The 16,680-nt window shown below is 39.9% G+C and overlaps 1 protein-coding gene and 1 long non-coding RNA gene across 11 annotated transcripts in view; one reads left to right on the top strand and one right to left on the bottom strand.

The window, feature by feature from the left end:
- LOC112642348 (uncharacterized) overlaps nucleotides 1-16,680 on the top strand; it is a 54,708-nt gene that overhangs the window by 4,757 nt on the left and 33,271 nt on the right. For 5 of the 7 annotated variants that reach the window (XR_003125186.3, XR_003125185.3, XR_003125184.3 and 2 more), the window contains exons 3-4: nucleotides 7,871-7,978; nucleotides 14,514-14,679. This is a non-coding gene — a long non-coding RNA (uncharacterized LOC112642348). Of the gene's footprint in view, nucleotides 1-7,870; nucleotides 8,880-14,513; nucleotides 14,680-16,680 lie in introns of those variants that run through there. The other 2 variants (XR_007402212.1, XR_003125182.3) reach the window with 1 other exon arrangement.
- Nucleotides 5,400-16,680, bottom strand: part of RHBDL2 (rhomboid like 2) — a 49,192-nt gene continuing 37,911 nt past the window's right edge. For 3 of the 4 annotated variants that reach the window (XM_025419848.3, XM_025419844.3, XM_025419845.3), the window contains exons 5-8: nucleotides 13,225-13,325; nucleotides 10,711-10,771; nucleotides 6,767-6,828; nucleotides 5,400-5,943 (exon numbers count right to left, since the gene is read on the bottom strand). In XM_025419848.3, the coding sequence (XP_025275633.1) occupies nucleotides 5,764-5,943; nucleotides 6,767-6,828; nucleotides 10,711-10,771; nucleotides 13,225-13,325 (404 nt within the window). In that variant the 3' untranslated portion in view covers nucleotides 5,400-5,763. The remainder of the gene's footprint in view (nucleotides 5,944-6,766; nucleotides 6,829-10,710; nucleotides 10,772-13,224; nucleotides 13,326-16,680) is intronic. The other variant, XM_025419847.3, reaches the window with a different exon arrangement.

The following is a 16,680-nucleotide window of genomic DNA, read 5'->3' as shown; positions in this document are numbered from 1 at the left end:
GAGAGAGAGGGAGGCAGAGACACAGGCAGAGGGAGAAGCAGGCTCCATGCACCGGGAGCCCGACGTGGGACTCGATCCCGGGTCTCCAGGATTGCGCCCTGGGCCAAAGGCAGGCGCCAAACCGCTGCGCCACCCAGGGATCCCCTTCTTTTTTCTTTTTTCTTTTTTTAAGATTTTTTATTTATTTATGATAGACACAGGGAAAGAGAGGCAGAGACACAGGCAGAGGGAGAAGCAGCCTCCATGCAGGGAACCCGACATGGGACTTGATCCCGGGTCTCCAGGAATCACACACACCCTGGGCCAAAGGCAGGTGCTAAACCGCTGAGCCACCCAGGGATCCCCGAAACATCCAACTCTTGATTTTGGCTCAGGTCATGATCTCAGGGTTGTGAGATCAAGCTCCATATCAGGCTCTGCACTAAGCACAGAGTCAGCTTGGGATTCTCTCCTTCTCCCTCTGCCCCTCCCCACAAAAAATAAAAATCTTTAAATTACCCAAGGTCACACAGCTGGAACTGGCATTAAAAATCAGTGTGGGCTGGGATCCCTGGGTGGCGCAGCGGTTTGGCGCCTGCCTTTGGCCCAGGGCGCGATCCTGGAGACCCGGGATCGAATCCCATGTCGGGCTCCCTGCATGGAGCCTGCTTCTCCCTCTGCCTATGTCTCTGCCTCTCTCTCTCTCTCTCTGTGTGACTGTCATGAACAAATAAATAAAATCTTTAAAAAAAAAAAAAATCAGTGTGGGGAAAAAAAATCAGATTAAAGTCAGATCCTATTCTACTAAACTGTTATTTTTCCTATTTGGGTGCACTGAGATTTGCATGAAAAAAACATTAAGAAATCATCTGTTTTCTCTTAAAAGTTTATTTAAATTAGGTATGTCAAATAGTGATCATTTGGGCTTTTTAAATAACTGGTTCTAAAGTCTTCAGTTCTTTTTCTAAAACTTAGTACAGTTTAAAAGGTTTGCAAAAGCATCAACCTTCTAAATTTAGTTGTATTCCTAAGTTAGAGAAAATCTCTATTTACCTTTTATAATGTTAATGATAGTATATTCTTTGATCCACAATCCAAAACACTTTAAAAGTGTAAACAATGTTATTATTCATATTGTTTATAATAATCACAAAATGAAAATGTCCAAAATAATTATCAATACAAGAAAGACAGTATCATCCATAATCAATAATAGTGCATCTATAGTATGGTACTATGCAACCAGTAAAAATGATAAATACTACTAATATAAAAAGATATTTGAGGGATGCCTGGGTGGCTCAGCGGTTGAGCATCTGCCTTCAGCTCAGGGCGTGATCCTGGAGTCCCAGGATCGAGTCCCACGTCAGGCTCCCTGCATGGAGCCTGCTTCTCCCTCTGCCTGTGTCTCTGCCCTCTCTCTCTCTCTCTCTCTCTCTCTCTCTCTCTCTGTCTCTAATGAATAAATAATAAAATCTTTAAAAAAAAAAAGATATTTGATATATCATTTCAGTTTACAAAATAGAACAGTATGACCCCATAATTTTATATTTGTTTATATGTACTGATGCATACAAAAAAGCCTAGAAGGATACTCATCAAGGTATTAACTATGGGGGTGTCTGAGAGGCCCCGTCAGTTAAGTGGTGTGCCTTAACTGAATAAAACCTTAAAAAAGAAAAAAAAAAGATACTATGATAATCTCTGGGTGTGTGATTACAATCGACTTAATTTGTTATAATTATATGTATTTTAATTTGTTTTTACCATGAGCACCTCTATAATCCCCAAAAAATGCTGTTGTTGCTTTTCACCTTAAAGTACAAAAGCATAGAATTTACTGAAAGAAGGAGCAGTAAATCATTTAGCTACAAATCTTAGGTTCTGAAGCTTTCATATCCAATGACATGAATACTAGTATACACAGATTCAATCCCATAGAATTCAAAAGGAAAAAATAAGAACATTTCAAACAACTCTTAATTTGCAAAAACAGAGATTAACACAAACCTGTTTAGATAAATCGGAGAAGCAAGTCATGTTTGTTCTCTGAAAGTGTCCCTTTGCAAGTGTAGAAAAGTTCAGTCTGAGCAGTGAGTCAGCGTCAGCTCAAATCATTTGGACTCATTGTTCTTGCTTCTACAACCCTCCCTGGGTTGTAATAAACTCTCTCTGGACTGACCAATAAGGTAGCCACTAGCTACAGACAGCCATTGGGTGCTAACATCATGATTTGTGTAACACAGGAACTGAGTTTTTTAATCTTACTTAATTTTAATTAAAACGTAAGGGCTTGCATGTGCCTTGTGGCTACTTTATTGGACAGGACAGATGAAGAATATTTCCACTATTTCTAATAACACAGCAGCTTAGAAGACTGAAGTGATAAGCCCCAAATTAAGCTGTTCAGATGGTTCCTCTATAATTCAGAGATGTCAAATTTAAAATACCAGATGTTTGCATGCTTTTTTTTTTTTTTAACAGTAATTTTGCCCCCTGGGGAACCCAATTAAATAGTACTGGTTGGGATAACGTGAACCATATTTCTAGTACCAAAAAGTCCCTGACTAAAAATGGTTTCATCGTTCGATGAATTGTTTCTCTGTCTAGTTTTCTGTTATGAACAGTTAGACTTCCGTTTAGGTCATTAAAGGTCTCAAGTCTTCAGAGCTAGTGACCTGATGGGTTAACCATGACAGATGAGTATCTCTCCTCTGGGCTTTTTTTTTTTTTTTTTTTTTAAGGTTGTTTGTTTGTTTGGTGGTGGTTTTTTAGATTTTATTTATTTATTCATGAGACCAGAATGGGGCAGAGATATAGGCAGAGGGAGAAGCAGGTTCCCTGCGGGGAGCCCAATGTGGGACTCGATCCCAGGGCCCTGGGATCACAACCTGAACCAAAAGCAGACACTCAACCCACCGAGCCACCCAGATGCCCCAAAGATTTTTTATTTTTAAGTTATCTCTACTCCCCAGCCTGGAGCTCAAACTTACAACCTTGAGAGCATGCTCTACCAACTGAACAAGCTAGGCACCCCTTCTCTGGGCTTCTTTGCCAATTAATAGATACTTTTCAGATTAAATGCAACTATTTCACAGCAAAAAAAGTATAAATATTTATTCATATTTGTATATTGTATAAATTACATATAATATGTAATCTATAAATTATTAATAAACTTGGAAAACAAATACAAATCTCAGTGAATTATTTATTTTTAACTATCAAAATGCAAATTTTTCAATGATTTACAATACCTGCTTTTGCAAAAGTGTGAGGAAAATTACTATCATCTACTTTCAATAAGAATATAAATGGAAAAAAAAGAATATAAATGGATGCAGCTACTTAAAAGGCAGTTTAAATCTGAAAATTAACATTTCTGCTTCTGGGTGCTTAAAAGATTCATTCAGCAATCATGCTCAAAGGCACACTGCATGTACTAGGAAGTTCACATAGTAGGGTTGATAATAGTACAAAATCAGTAGCCTGAGTGTCCAATAGAGGCGTGGTTAAATAATCACAGTACGTCTTTATCCTTCAGCAACTCAGAGAATGAAGGTCTCTATGTCCCATTATAAACTAAGTTACAGAGCAATACATGTAGTAAAATCTCACTTACCTTGTTAAAACCTGCATTTCATATGTATATTTAATTACCTGGAACAGAGATTAACCCAGATCTTTCTTGAGAAGCAAATCATTCTTAGAAATTATCCCACAGTATCTTCAACATGATCTCTGAACTTGCCTCTTTGGGGGTGCAGAGCAGATTCAGTGCCGTTCACTGCAGTGAGTGAGCCAGGCCTCAACTCAAATCCATTTTCCTTTTTGTGCATGATGGATGGAAAAAGGTCTGTGAGAACACACCCAGCTGTCGACAGCAGGCATCACCAGGGAAAAGAGAAGGTTCGGGGTGGGAAGGTAAGAAGGACTCTTTTAACTTCTTGTTCACATCTTTGTTTAACCAAAAACATAGCCCCAAAGCCTGCAGAACAAGGAGGTGAGGCAACAGAGACACAAAACTCCCATGCATATTCTCATACTCAAATTGAAAAACATTTTTTTTTAACAAATCTCTGATCCATTTTTCTCAATATGTTGAAATAATACATTTCTCAATATATCTATGTAAGTAGGTATGCTCCTTTCAGGATACAGCAACATGTTTGTTTATTTATTTATCAACATGTTTAGATAGGTGTTTATAAATAAAACACACCAATGATGAAAGAAAAAATTGTATTTCCTGTGTTCACATGGCCCCAAACTACTATTTTTGGAAAAGACTGCCCAAGGTGCCTGGGTGGCTTAGTTGGTTAAGCATCTAATTCGTGGTCTCAGCTCAGGTCTTGATCTCAAGGTTGTGAGTTCATGAGTTCAAGCCCTGTGTTGGGCTCCATGGAGCCTACTTTTTTTTTTTTTTTTTTTTTGAGCAGAGGAGGGGGGTGGGAGGGAGGGGCAGAGGGACAGAGAGAGTGAATCCCAAGCAGGCTCCAGGCTGAGCTCAGAGCCCAATGAGGGGGGAGAGAGGGAGGGGGCCTCCATCCCATGACCCTGAAATCATGATCTGAGCCAAAATCAAGAGTCAGATGCTTAACCAACTAAGCCACCCAGGCGTCCCAACATGAAGCCAACTTAAAAAAAAAATAAATAGCCAACAATCTGGGTTCTATAATAAGAAAGGAGACAGGCTTCTCAGCCTTCAGATCTGACATTTTACCTTTTGTAAATAAATCCTACCCACTCCCAGGAGAGCCACTCATGTAAAGGAAGAGAATCCAGGGATCCCTGGGTGGCTCAGAGGTTTAGCACCGCCTTCAGCCCGGGAAGTGATCCTGGAGTCCTGGGATCGAGTCCCACGTCGGGCTCCCTGCATGGAGCCTGCTTGAGTCTCTGCCTCTCTCTCTTCCTTTCTCTATGTCTCTCATAAATAAATAAATAAAATCTTAAAAAAAAAAAAAAAAGAGAGAGAGAGAGAATCCAGAGTCCAGGTGCCTCGTATGCACCAGAAAGCTACTTCTAGGTTCCTTGGGGTCCTAGACACACTTCTAGAATTTAAAACTGGCAGTCCAGAAAATTTTCAGTCTTCTTTTACAAATATTTCTACCACTTATGGCACACTCACAGAAATGTTTGTTCCTATACTCCCATGATACCCGCAACTTGCAGGATTTGGGGGAAAGAGCATCATTAGACCAGTAGGGGAGGAGAGGATGGGCTTTTGAGTCATTACCAACCTTTAAATCCTGCGCCCTCTTAGACAAGGTACTTGATTTTTCTTAATGAGTTTCCATGTCCTCCCCCCAGATACAGAGTAATAGCCACCTTTCTGGGTCACTGAAACCACATATAAACCACCTCAAACAGTGATATGTCCACCCCAACAGTGATTGAAGGTGATTATCAATAGTCTGACACAAGTATGAAAAGTTTTTATTATCAGCACAGTACAATATATGTGGGTTCTATCAAACAGTCTCTATAATATATCATCCAAGGAGAGCAAGTCTCTTAGAGACCACATGTCTGGAAAGAGCCAATGCCTGCTTTTTACCGTCCCTCCCCTGCTCCCTCTCTCTCTTCTCCCTCCTCCTACTTTCAGAATCCCCATCCCTAAACCCTAACCCCTTTTGTAAACAGTCTTTGCAACTGAGAACTTCAGTTGTGTTCTGACCTCTTTATAAAACTGTCAGCATTTGCAAGGACTTCTCTGTCTCTTCCTAGACTTCAGTTCTTTTCCCAGATGGCTCTTTTCATTACTTGCTTCCTATGAGAGGCAGGTCAGTTTGCCGGGGATAGGAAAATGTTGAAGAACACGGCAAATAAGACACAAGCAAAATAAGCTGCAATTGCCATCCAAAATCGTGGATCCTTCAGCAGTGCCTTATCAAAGCAGCTAAACACAGTGTAACCTATGGACATTCCAGCGAATCCGCCTGCAATGTGGGCTGCAAAAGACACCTGGGGAGGGAGAGAGGAGCAATGAAAATAAGTGAAGAAAATGCTGTTTTCATATTCGAGCTGCATCACCCTCTTCCTAAAACACAAATGCCATCAAACAAGAGTCCCAAAAGCTCACAGAACAAGGAGAATGGGGCAAAAGAGACATAAAACTCCCATGTGCACAGAGAGGAGATGTTCTGAGAACGTGCAGAGCCAAAAAATGTCATTTCATCAGCTCTCTGAGTGCACAGGACCGAGCCACTGTTTCTCATTCTCTGTCACCATCACGTTCGGGATGGTTCTATATGTCAAGAGAATGTGTTGCATGACCACAAGGGATCTCAGTAGGAGCCGTGTCTGACCCCACATAAATGGAATGTCAGAATGAGAACCCAGATGATGGATACACACAGATATGCAAACAAACTATCCAATTCAAAGACCACTTAAAACTGAAAATCTCTGCCAGGTGTTTTTTTATGTTTTTATGGGGTTTTTTTGTTGTTGTTGTTTTTGTTTTTTTTACTGCCAAGTCATCTGGACCCAAATTTTCATTGCTATTTTCCAATCAGCTTTTTATAACCCTGTGGACAGTGAAATCCCTTCTCCCCTGTTTTGCTCCCAGTAGGGCAGGTGCAGAGAAAGAGCTGGTGGGGATCAGGGCTGTGAGAGAGTTAAGTGAAAAGGACAATCCAAAAGTCTGATTTCCTCAGGAATTTGCTTGCCTTCCTAATGGAAGTTTGGCTGCCCTAAATGGGTGCCCCTTTTTGCTGGGCCTTTTTAGCTATGGATAGGATAGGTAAACAAGCTTTCATTGAAAAACATAATAAACTGAACTCACCGGTGACCCGTCTGCAGGGACAAAGAACCTTCTGTAGAGAGCAAATCCCATATCCGACATAACTAGAAAGAAAAACAGCCTGATGAAGCCCCCAGGAGCACCACAACAATGCACCAGATGTTTTGGGTTCTCTTCTGATAATGGTGGCAGCTAACATTTATTGAGATTTACTCTGTGCCAGGTGCTGCTGTAAGAGCTTTATGGGTATTAATTCCCTAATCCTCACAAGGACCCTAGGAAATAAGTATATCATTATCCCATTTTACAGATGCGTTCATCCCACCTGTATCTACTGGTTATCTTCTTTGCACCAGGCACTCTTCTAGGTGGTGGAGATACTGCAGGGAACAGACCAAACAGCCCTGCCTCATAGAGCGGATGGTCTAGTTGGGGCGGAGAGGTTGGGGCACACCAGTAAAACATACACTACATCAAATGACGCTAAGTGCTCCATCAAATGGACAAAATGCAAAGAGAGGAAGGAGGATTAGGAAAGCTGGGAGTAGGGTGTGATGTTTAGTAGGAGAGTCAGGGACAGTCTCACTGAGACTATGCCATTTGACAGAGATCAGAGAGCAAGCCATGCTGACATCTGAAGTAAGAGTCTTCCAGGCAGAGGGAAGAGCAAGTGCAAAGTCCCTGAGGCAGGACTGTGCCTGATGTGCTGGAGCTGAGCTGGCTGGCTGGCTAATTTTCAGAGTGATTCCCTGCCCCTCCAAGAGCAGCAATAACATTCACCTGGGAACTTAGTAGAAATTTAAATTCTCAAATAAATTAAAATAAAATAAAATAAATAAATAAATAAAATAAATTAAATTAAATTAAATTAAATTAAAATTCTCAGGCCCACCCCAGCCTTATTGAACCAGAAAACTCTGAAGATGAGGCTCCAAAGTCTGTGTTTTAACAAGACCTCCAGGTGACTCTGGACTATAAGTAGGGATAAAATGATAGGCGTGGAACAGGGGACAAATCCTGTAGGGGCTTTATGGGCCACTGTAAGGGCTTTGACTCCAAGTGGCAGGAAACCTAGAAAGGTGTCTGAGCACAGGAGTGATATGATTCAACTCATGTTTTCACAAGATTGTTCTCGCTGCCCTACAGGGAGGACTGGAAGGGAGCAAGGACGGAGCAGGAGACAACTGATACTGCACCAGTCCAAGTGAGAAATGACGGTGGCATCTTATCCATAGGGAAACCAAAATACCCAGGGTAAGTACTCATCCAAGGCCACGCAGCTCAGAGGCGGGGGCAGGATCCGAACCATAAGCAGTCTGGCTGTGGAGGCACCTCTCTCCCCCACCAGGAGCACTGAAGACGGACCAAGGAATGACCTGCGTCCACATCTCCAATGGGACAGTGAAAGCCAGAACTTGGATCTCCTTCAAAGAAGCCAGATCCTGGGGGTCTCTTGGCCTAGAAGAACTCCACCCTCCGTGTGCCCTGCACTTGGAAACCTCTCGTGCCGCTGTCACATTCCACACCCACTGTCCCCACCCCACCCTGTGCTCCACTTAGTGAGCCATCGTGTCCTCGCAGATGGAAAGGCCTAGTCCTTGCCTTTGGGAAAATAGCATCACGACCCCGTGTTGTGGCTCGTTTCCCTTTTCAGGACAGTATTGATGATGTTCAAGTGACTAGACCGGAATGGAGGTCGAGGAAGAACTCAATAGTAATTTAACTGTAAATGACTATTACACAACACACCGGATTAAACTCGGCTGTGTTGTATTTTCGATCCTCATGTGAATCTCCTAATTCAGTGTAAAGGCACACCACAGAGACAGAACTAGGAATGTCTAAGAAAACCACCCCATGGGACAGGGCTGACTTACTGGAAGCAGTTACTCTGGCCTCGTTGTCATCCACAGGAGGAGGCCTCCTTTCAGAAAGTTTTTGTGACCCTCAACTGTCAGTTTCTCCAATCTCTTTCTCTCGGCTCAGGCCCTTCCTCCATATCTCTGCCCAGGTCCTTCTGCTTCCCAGGGGAGCTTGCTTCTACATCCACTGCAATATCTACACTAGGACATGTCTTCCCACCTGAAAAGAAGCTTCTGTTCCAATAAACCAACTCATTGTCCTCACTAAAAATCTGACACTGATTTTAAGAGAAGTTGCCTTTATATGGATTTTTTTTTTGAAAGGTGAAAATGCAGGATTTCCTTTTTCAAAAGGGAAGCCCAGTTGCCTTACTAGAAGACACATCCAAAAATAAGGCTTCATGAAGGAAGGTACTTAAGGCCAACTGGCCTTCATAATTAATAATAATTTACCTTTTTTTTTGCCCTTTTTTAAAAACTATACATTTTCCCAAGGAAATGTGTTTAAAATTTTTAAAATACTAATATTTTGTTACTCTAACGTGTGTTGCAACTTTCCTCATCTTCAGTAGCAGGTAAACCAGGCCAAAGAACTTTCAGAAGTGGCCCGTGCCAAGGAGAAGGGAAGGGTAACTCTAAGGGGTCTTAGCTACTTTGTAAAATGAAGTGACTTTATTACTTACCTCAGGAATGACATAATGTTACATAAACTATTTTTGGAGCCTCCCTGTGCATAAGGAAAGGGTTTTTACTCCAACATTGAAGAGTATTAAAACCATTTCCCCATCAAGGGTCTGAGGCTCCCTTTAAAAGTCATTCATAATTACCTAAAAGAAACAGATTGAAAACCGGGTAACTTGTGTGTGGCAACATTTTTTGGTCACAGGATTTGTCCCTTGGTCCTGGTTGTGACGCTTAACAGCCCAGGTGGCAGCTCTGCTGCACAGCGATTCTCCTCACCAAGCCCAGACACTTGCTCTCCCTTCTGTGCTCACAACTTTCCCTCCCATTTTCAATTTCTCAGGGACAAAAAATATTACATAGAGTATATGTGACCTATAAACAAGTCACTTATCTTCTCTCAGGATGAGTCTTGTGTTTACAGCTGAAGTGCCCATAAGCTGGATTTAGTGTCTTTGCTCGGAGGTAGTTGGCCCTGTTCCCAGCAATGTGGATAATTGAACTCTTGATACCCATTAGCAGAACCATTTCTTCCTTTCTTTTTCTTGTCTTTTCTTTTTTTTTTTTTTTTTTCATTTCTTCCTTTCATGTGGACAGCCCAAATCTCGAGTTTTATCAAGCATCACCTTCATCTTGGCCTTCAAGCGTGACCCTATGGTCTGACCCAGGGTCTGTCTTCCCCTGTGCGGCTACAGCTTCAGCCAGAGCAGGTGCAGAAACACGAGTTACTAGCCCTGCCCTGGCTCCTCCTTCTTCTACCCTGGGTGGCCTGCCCCCACCCAGAATCTGCCCTGACATTCCGACTCAGCTAAAATTCCACCTCCTCTCCAGATTGAGCACCCTTCCTAAATTCCCTCAGCATGTAATTCTCTGCTATAATTCTTAGATATTTCAAAAGCCACATTCGCCATTCTGCTTGTTCCTGGACCCTCTGCCTCTGTCTTCAACCCTAAGCCACCCACTCTGTGCTCAGATCCTAGATCGGTGTTTTGTTCTGTTTTTTTTTTTTTTTTTTTAATCTGACAATGTATAAATTGAGGAAGAAAACAGATTATGTCAGTGGTTTTCAAGCTTTCCCATTTCAGACAAAATCATATACAGGGTCCAATGTATGAATGAGAAAAATCCAATATATAAAACATAAATGAAAAAAGAAAAAGAAACATAAATGAAACTGTTGTGGCTAAAGTAGACAGAGTACCTAAAGCTCTGCTCTCTTGACTTCCCCCACTCCAGAAAGAAACAAAAAGCAAAAACTCATTACTGAGGCACCTCTAAAAACCACCCATGGGCATCTGTGAAAACTCCTCCATGGACCTTTCTGCTTAGGGCTATGGAGCCACAGTTCTTTGTCACTCCATGCTAGTGTTTAGGAAAAGTGAGGCCCTCTGGAGGTCAAACCAATAACACTATAGGTGCGAAGTGTTCACAAGACAAACTTACTTATAAGGATGATGATCAGTAGTCTGACAATTCCAAAGGCAGGAATCATTTCTCGAAAATTCTTGTAAAGAGATAAATAAAAATAATATAAGCTATCTATTGGCCAATGAAACTTCAACTGTACTCTCTCTCCATCTGCTTTTTCATTTGAAGTTTGAGTGTCAAATATTTACAAAATAAAGCAATGCTGTTGCAGCCAGTTTTCAAATGTATTTGGGAAGTACAATGCTGGTGCACTTTGGAGAACAAAATGAATATTTAACTCCATGATATGAAATAGACATAATTACATTAGCAGGAAAAAAATATAAATATAAGTAATATGAAATCAATACTTCACATGTCAGAGATATGATAGATAGATAGATAGATAGATAGATAGATAGATAGATGCTGTCAAACTAACTGATGAAATATTTTTAAGGTTTTATTGGTTAATATTCATTCAATACTTTATCCTCTTTCCCAATGGAGTTAGTTAAAATTTGAGTATTACCTTAATTCTTTTCGATAATTTAAAAGAATTTAAAATATTGGTTAAAAAGATCAAGTTTGAAAAAAAAAAAAAAAAAAGATCAAGTTTGATTTTAGTTGAAAAATCTCAGTCCAGGGGCACCTGAGTGGCTCAGTCACTTGGGTATCTGACTCTTGATTTCATCTCAGGTCATGTATGATCTCAGGGCCATGAGATCAAGTTCTGTGTGGGGCTCTGTGCTCAGCCAAGGGGAGTCGGCTTGAGATTCTCTCTCCCTCTGCCTCTCTGCCTATTCTCCCCCTCTCTTTTCAAAATAAATACATAAACTTAAAAAAAAAAATCTCAGTCCAGTTTATAGTACCCTTCTGTGTTACTAAAAAACAACTGAGTCAGGGCACCTGGGTGGCTCAGTTGGTTAAGCATCTGCCTTCAGCTCAGATTGTGATCTTGGGGTTCCAGGATCAAGGCTCCCATTGGGCACCCTGCCCAGTGGGGAGCCTGCTTCTCCCACTCCCCCTGCCCCTCACCCCACTCATGCCCCCCCCCCAAAAAAAATAAATTATGTTTTAAAAAAAAAGAACTACTGATGGGCAGCCCTGGTGGCTCAGTGGTTTAGCGCCGCCTTTGGCCCAGGGTATGATCCTGGAGACCTGGGATTGAGTCCCACGTCAAGCTCCCGGCATGGGGCTTGCTTCTCTCTCTGCCTGTGTCTCTGCATCTCAATCTCTGTGTCTCTGAATAAATAAATAAAATCTTTTAAAAAATCTAAAAAATAACTATTGAATCAGAGAGACTTCTCCACTTTAATTTATTGAGTTACTTCTCCTTTCCCCTTCAATTTATTGACTCTCTTCCCAAAGAGTAGACACTGAAATACCCAAGTTTATTCTAAATCAATTATTTTTAAACTGCCATGATCAAAGCCTACAGAAACAATTTACATAACAATCCAGTACATACAGAGCCAGTATTATGTGTGATATATGTTGAAATTTTTGTAATTTTTTCTTTTTAATTTTCTTAATTTTTTTATTACTTTAAGGCTCAATGCCCAACATGGGGCTTGACTTCATGACCTCAAGATTAAGAGTCATGTGCTGTACCCACTGAGCCAGCCAGGTGCCCCTCTTTTTGATTAATTTTTGGTCACAATTCTTAAACTGCTCAACCACTAATGGGTTGCAATCCAAATTTTGAAAAACATTTTTCTAAATAACTTCTATTTTTGGAATAGTTTTATAATTGCTTCCTATTTTCCTCCTAGAGTATTTTTATAAAGTATACATACCTACATGGTTAAAGGATTTAAGAACTAGTTAGGTATTACACTATAGGCTGTTTTAGAAAGTGGTTGGCATTCTTACATACTATATCATGGTATGCCAGCTTTGGTGGGAAATTTGGCATTAATCTATGAAAACTTAAACCCTTCACCCAGTAAATCCATATCTAGGAATTTATCCTACCAAAACACAGACACACACACACACACACACACACACACACAAATGCAAAAAGATAAATGTAAGAGAACATCCTTACAGCATTACCTACAAGTGTGAATAGGTGGAGTCACCCCAATTTCTTTTCATTGATGGATTAAATCAGGATGCAGCCTAGCTAGTGCGCTGTGGAGCACTTGAAGAGATTGAAGTGATTTCTGTGTACTGATATGGGTAGATGGGATCAAGGTAACTATGTTAAGATGTAGAATGGTATCTTTAAGGGTGGGTCCATTTTTGTAGCCTTAATTTTGGCAGGATTTTGAATACATATAGAAAAAGGTTTAAAAGGATGTACAGTGAACTGTTAACAGATACAATATTTGAGATTTTGACTATTTTTCAACTTAATTTTTTTTTTAGTATTCATAACTTTGAGATCAGAAAAAAAAAAGAGATTAAAATATAAAAGGAAAATTCTGGTGCCCAGAAGGAAGATGAGTGCTCAGTAAATATGATGAAGATTCCCTGAACCAAATACTAGTTACTCTTTAAAAGAACAAAAAAATCCAAAGATTCCATTCCCAAAGTTCTTACCACCAGAACATTCATAAAATAGCCTCCCATCAGAGCATAGACTCCTCCTGAAGCACCCACAAGATATCTGAGCGGGTCAAAAATGGAGCTGGCAAGGGACCCTAAAGAAATAAAAAACAAAGGATGACACATAATTGTAAGAATCATGAAAGATAAATCTTTCTAATACGAGGTGGAAGTTGGGAAGTTTGGACCATTATCATATTAACAAGCAACAAAGTAATTTTGTTTGTCTCTTCCATCCTATAAAGGTATAGCTATGTGAGCTAACTACCTTAATTTTTCTGAAATAATAAATGTTCAGCATGAGGGCAGTGTAACAGGGACAAAAGCACAAACTCTAGTGCTAAAATTACCACCTGTGTGACTTGAGCAAGTCTCTTAATCTTTCTGTGCCCCAGTTTCCCTACATAAAGAGAATATTAATAGAAATTACCTGAATGCATTGTCAGGGGAAGTAAATGAATTGATATGTGCATCGCTGCCTGACACGCATTATGTACTTGTTAGCTATTGTTTCAAAATATTGCAAGCATTTAGTCAAAACTATCCAAATACCTGAGACATTCCAGCATTTCATTATCTGATGGCTGGCTTTCTCATGGAGTCAAGATGTGGCCTTAGAACCCTTTTCAACATAGTATTAATCAGATTCGCCAAACAACAGAAAACCTATTTGCCAACCGGATCTTAGATTTCCTGAGCCAAAAGAAGACTTTCAAATCACCTAAAGTCAAACTCTAAGTTGCTCTCTTACTTTGTTCTACTACTTTGTTCTACTACTTAGTTTTTTGCTCTTAAGGCTCGCCTTCATTCCTTAGGATACAATGTAATACCTGCTTTGTGCAAGAAAGACAAAGTGGCCTTAGGAATCTTACAGATGAGTAAACAATTATAAGATGCAGAATAAAATAACTACTATGATTTCTTAAAAGTAGTGAATTTACTATGGAAGCACTTAGGAAGGAATGATTTCTTTTTCAGCAGAGAGGTGGAAGCCTTGCTGCTCTGAGAAAGAGGATGTAGCATTTTGATTAAACTCTAAAATATTTTTAAGATAAGGAGAAAGTAAAAAAATAAAAACAAAAATAAATAAAATAAAAGATAAGGAGAAAGTATTCAGGACTTAGGGAACTGGAAAAGCAAAAACATAGAAACAAAAGTATATGGGTGACTAAAAATTAGGAGTAGTCCAATAGGCTTAGGGCAATGGTCCTCAAATATCAACCTTCAGACTAGGGCTGGGGTGGTTGCATCTTAATCATATGAGTAATTTATTTTTAAAACAGATACAAATGTCCACTTCTGGCCACGATGGAGTAATAAGGATAAGATTATCTCTCCCGCTTGGAACAGCCAAAAGCACTGGACAAACTATGTGAAACAGTGGTCTCCAAAATACTGGACACCAGATAGCAAAGGACAGTGAATCCTGACATATAAGAAATATATGAGGTGAGTTGTCTGATTGCCCAGCTTTACTGCCTTGAGAGAGATTACAGGCTACAACACATGAAGGGGAAACCCAGGTAGATCTCAGTAAACTTTAATTTGATGAGATAGAGTTTGAAGTCCAGATAGTCCCAGGCAACTGGAGTTTGCAAGACAGTGCACCAGAGAGGAAGGAGCACCACAGAGGGAACCCCAGAGGGGAGCACGTGAGGAAATTACCTGAGCCAGGGAAAGAACCACTAGAAAGGAGTAAAGGGAGAATGTCTAAGTGGCTCAGTGGTTGGTGTCTGCCTTTAGCTCAGGGTGTGATCCTGGAGTTCCAGGATCAAGTCCCACATCAGGCTCCCTGCATGGAGCCTGTTTCTCCCTCTGCCTGTGTCTCTGCCTCTCTCTTTCTGTGTCTCTCATGAATGAATAAATAAATAAAATCTTCCAAAAAAAAAAAAAAAGAAAGAAAGGAGTAAAGGAAAGAACGAATAGCTTTGCTCACACAGCACCAGAGAGGCTAAGTAACTTTCCAAACTAGAAAACTTCATAATTCATGGGGCATTGGGTAAAGTACACAGAAGGATCCTACACTAGTAATGGGTAATAATCACACTAAACATGACTCAAAAACACAGTTTCATCTAGCAAATCTTACCAAAAAGTTTCAAACTACTTCCAAGTAACTGTGTTCCAGAACAAATTTAAGGAATAATTATAGGAATACAATAATATCCACCATCCAAAGATTAAATGTCTAGCATCCAAACAAAAATGGTCAGATATGCAAAGAAACAGGAAAATATGACCCATAAGAAAAAGAAAAAGCAATCAATTAAAACGTTCCCAAACTAACACAAGTGTAAGTTTTAGCCGATAATGGGAATAAATAATTACTATGACTGTAATACTGTATGTTCAAAAATTAAGTGAGACATACAAGATACAAAACACTCAAATTTCTAAAGACAAAAAAAATTTCTAAAGACAAAAACTACAATGTCTAAGATGAAAAAATACATCAGTAGCATTTAATGACACATTAGACAGTACTGATGAAAAGATAGTGAACATGAAGACATAGTACTAAAAGTATCCAACATGAAACACATAGAGAAGATTTTTTTTTTTAATAAATACAGCATCAAAGAGCTGTGAGTCGATTTCAAGCAACCTAATACATACATAATTGGAGTCCCCAAAGAAGAGGAGAGAAGTCAGGTACAGAAAAAATAATTGAAGAAATTATGGCCAATTTTTTTCCAAAGTTTTATGAAAACTATAAATCCACCAATCCAAGAATTTCAACAAACCCCAAGCACTGGAAACATGGATAAAACTATACCAAGTCACAACAAAATCAAATTGTTCAAAAGCAGTGAAAATCTTAAAAGCAACCAGAGTAAAAAGACATGTTTCCTACTAAGGAACAAAGATAGGGATGGTAGCTGATTTCTCATTGGAAATGATGCAAATGAATAAACAGTAGAGCACACCGTCTTTAAGCCATTGAACAAAAAAATACAGTCAAGCTAGAATTCTGTGCCTAATAACAAAGGAAGGCAAAATAAGGATTCTTTTTTCAGACATACAAAGGCTGAAAGAATAGATAAACAGCAGACTCATACAAGAAATGTTAAAGGAGGGGCACCTGGGTGGCTCAATCCGTTAAGTGGCCAACTCTTGTTTTTGGCTCAGGTCATGATGTCAGGGTCCTGGGATTGAGCCCCACTTTGGGCTCTGTGATCAGCAGGGAGTCTGCTTCAAGATTCTCTCTCCTTCTGCCCCTCCCCCCACTTGCTCACACACTCTTTCAAATAAATAAATATTTAATTTAAAAAAATGTTAAAGGAAATCCTCAGGCAGAAGGAAAAAATATCAAATGAAAATATGAAATTATACAAAGGAATGGAGGGCATTGGAAATGGTGAGAACATGAACAAACCCACAAGATTTTGCCTAATTACTTAAATTCCTAGGGAAGATACTGTTTACTAGAAATAATAAGTGAATTAAATT

Source organism: Canis lupus, chromosome 15, assembly GCF_003254725.2.
Source record: "Canis lupus dingo isolate Sandy chromosome 15, ASM325472v2, whole genome shotgun sequence".
NCBI classification, from domain to species: Eukaryota; Metazoa; Chordata; class Mammalia; order Carnivora; family Canidae; genus Canis; species Canis lupus.
Note: the sequence above shows the minus strand (reverse complement) of the source record. Positions and strands in the feature narration are given on the sequence as shown.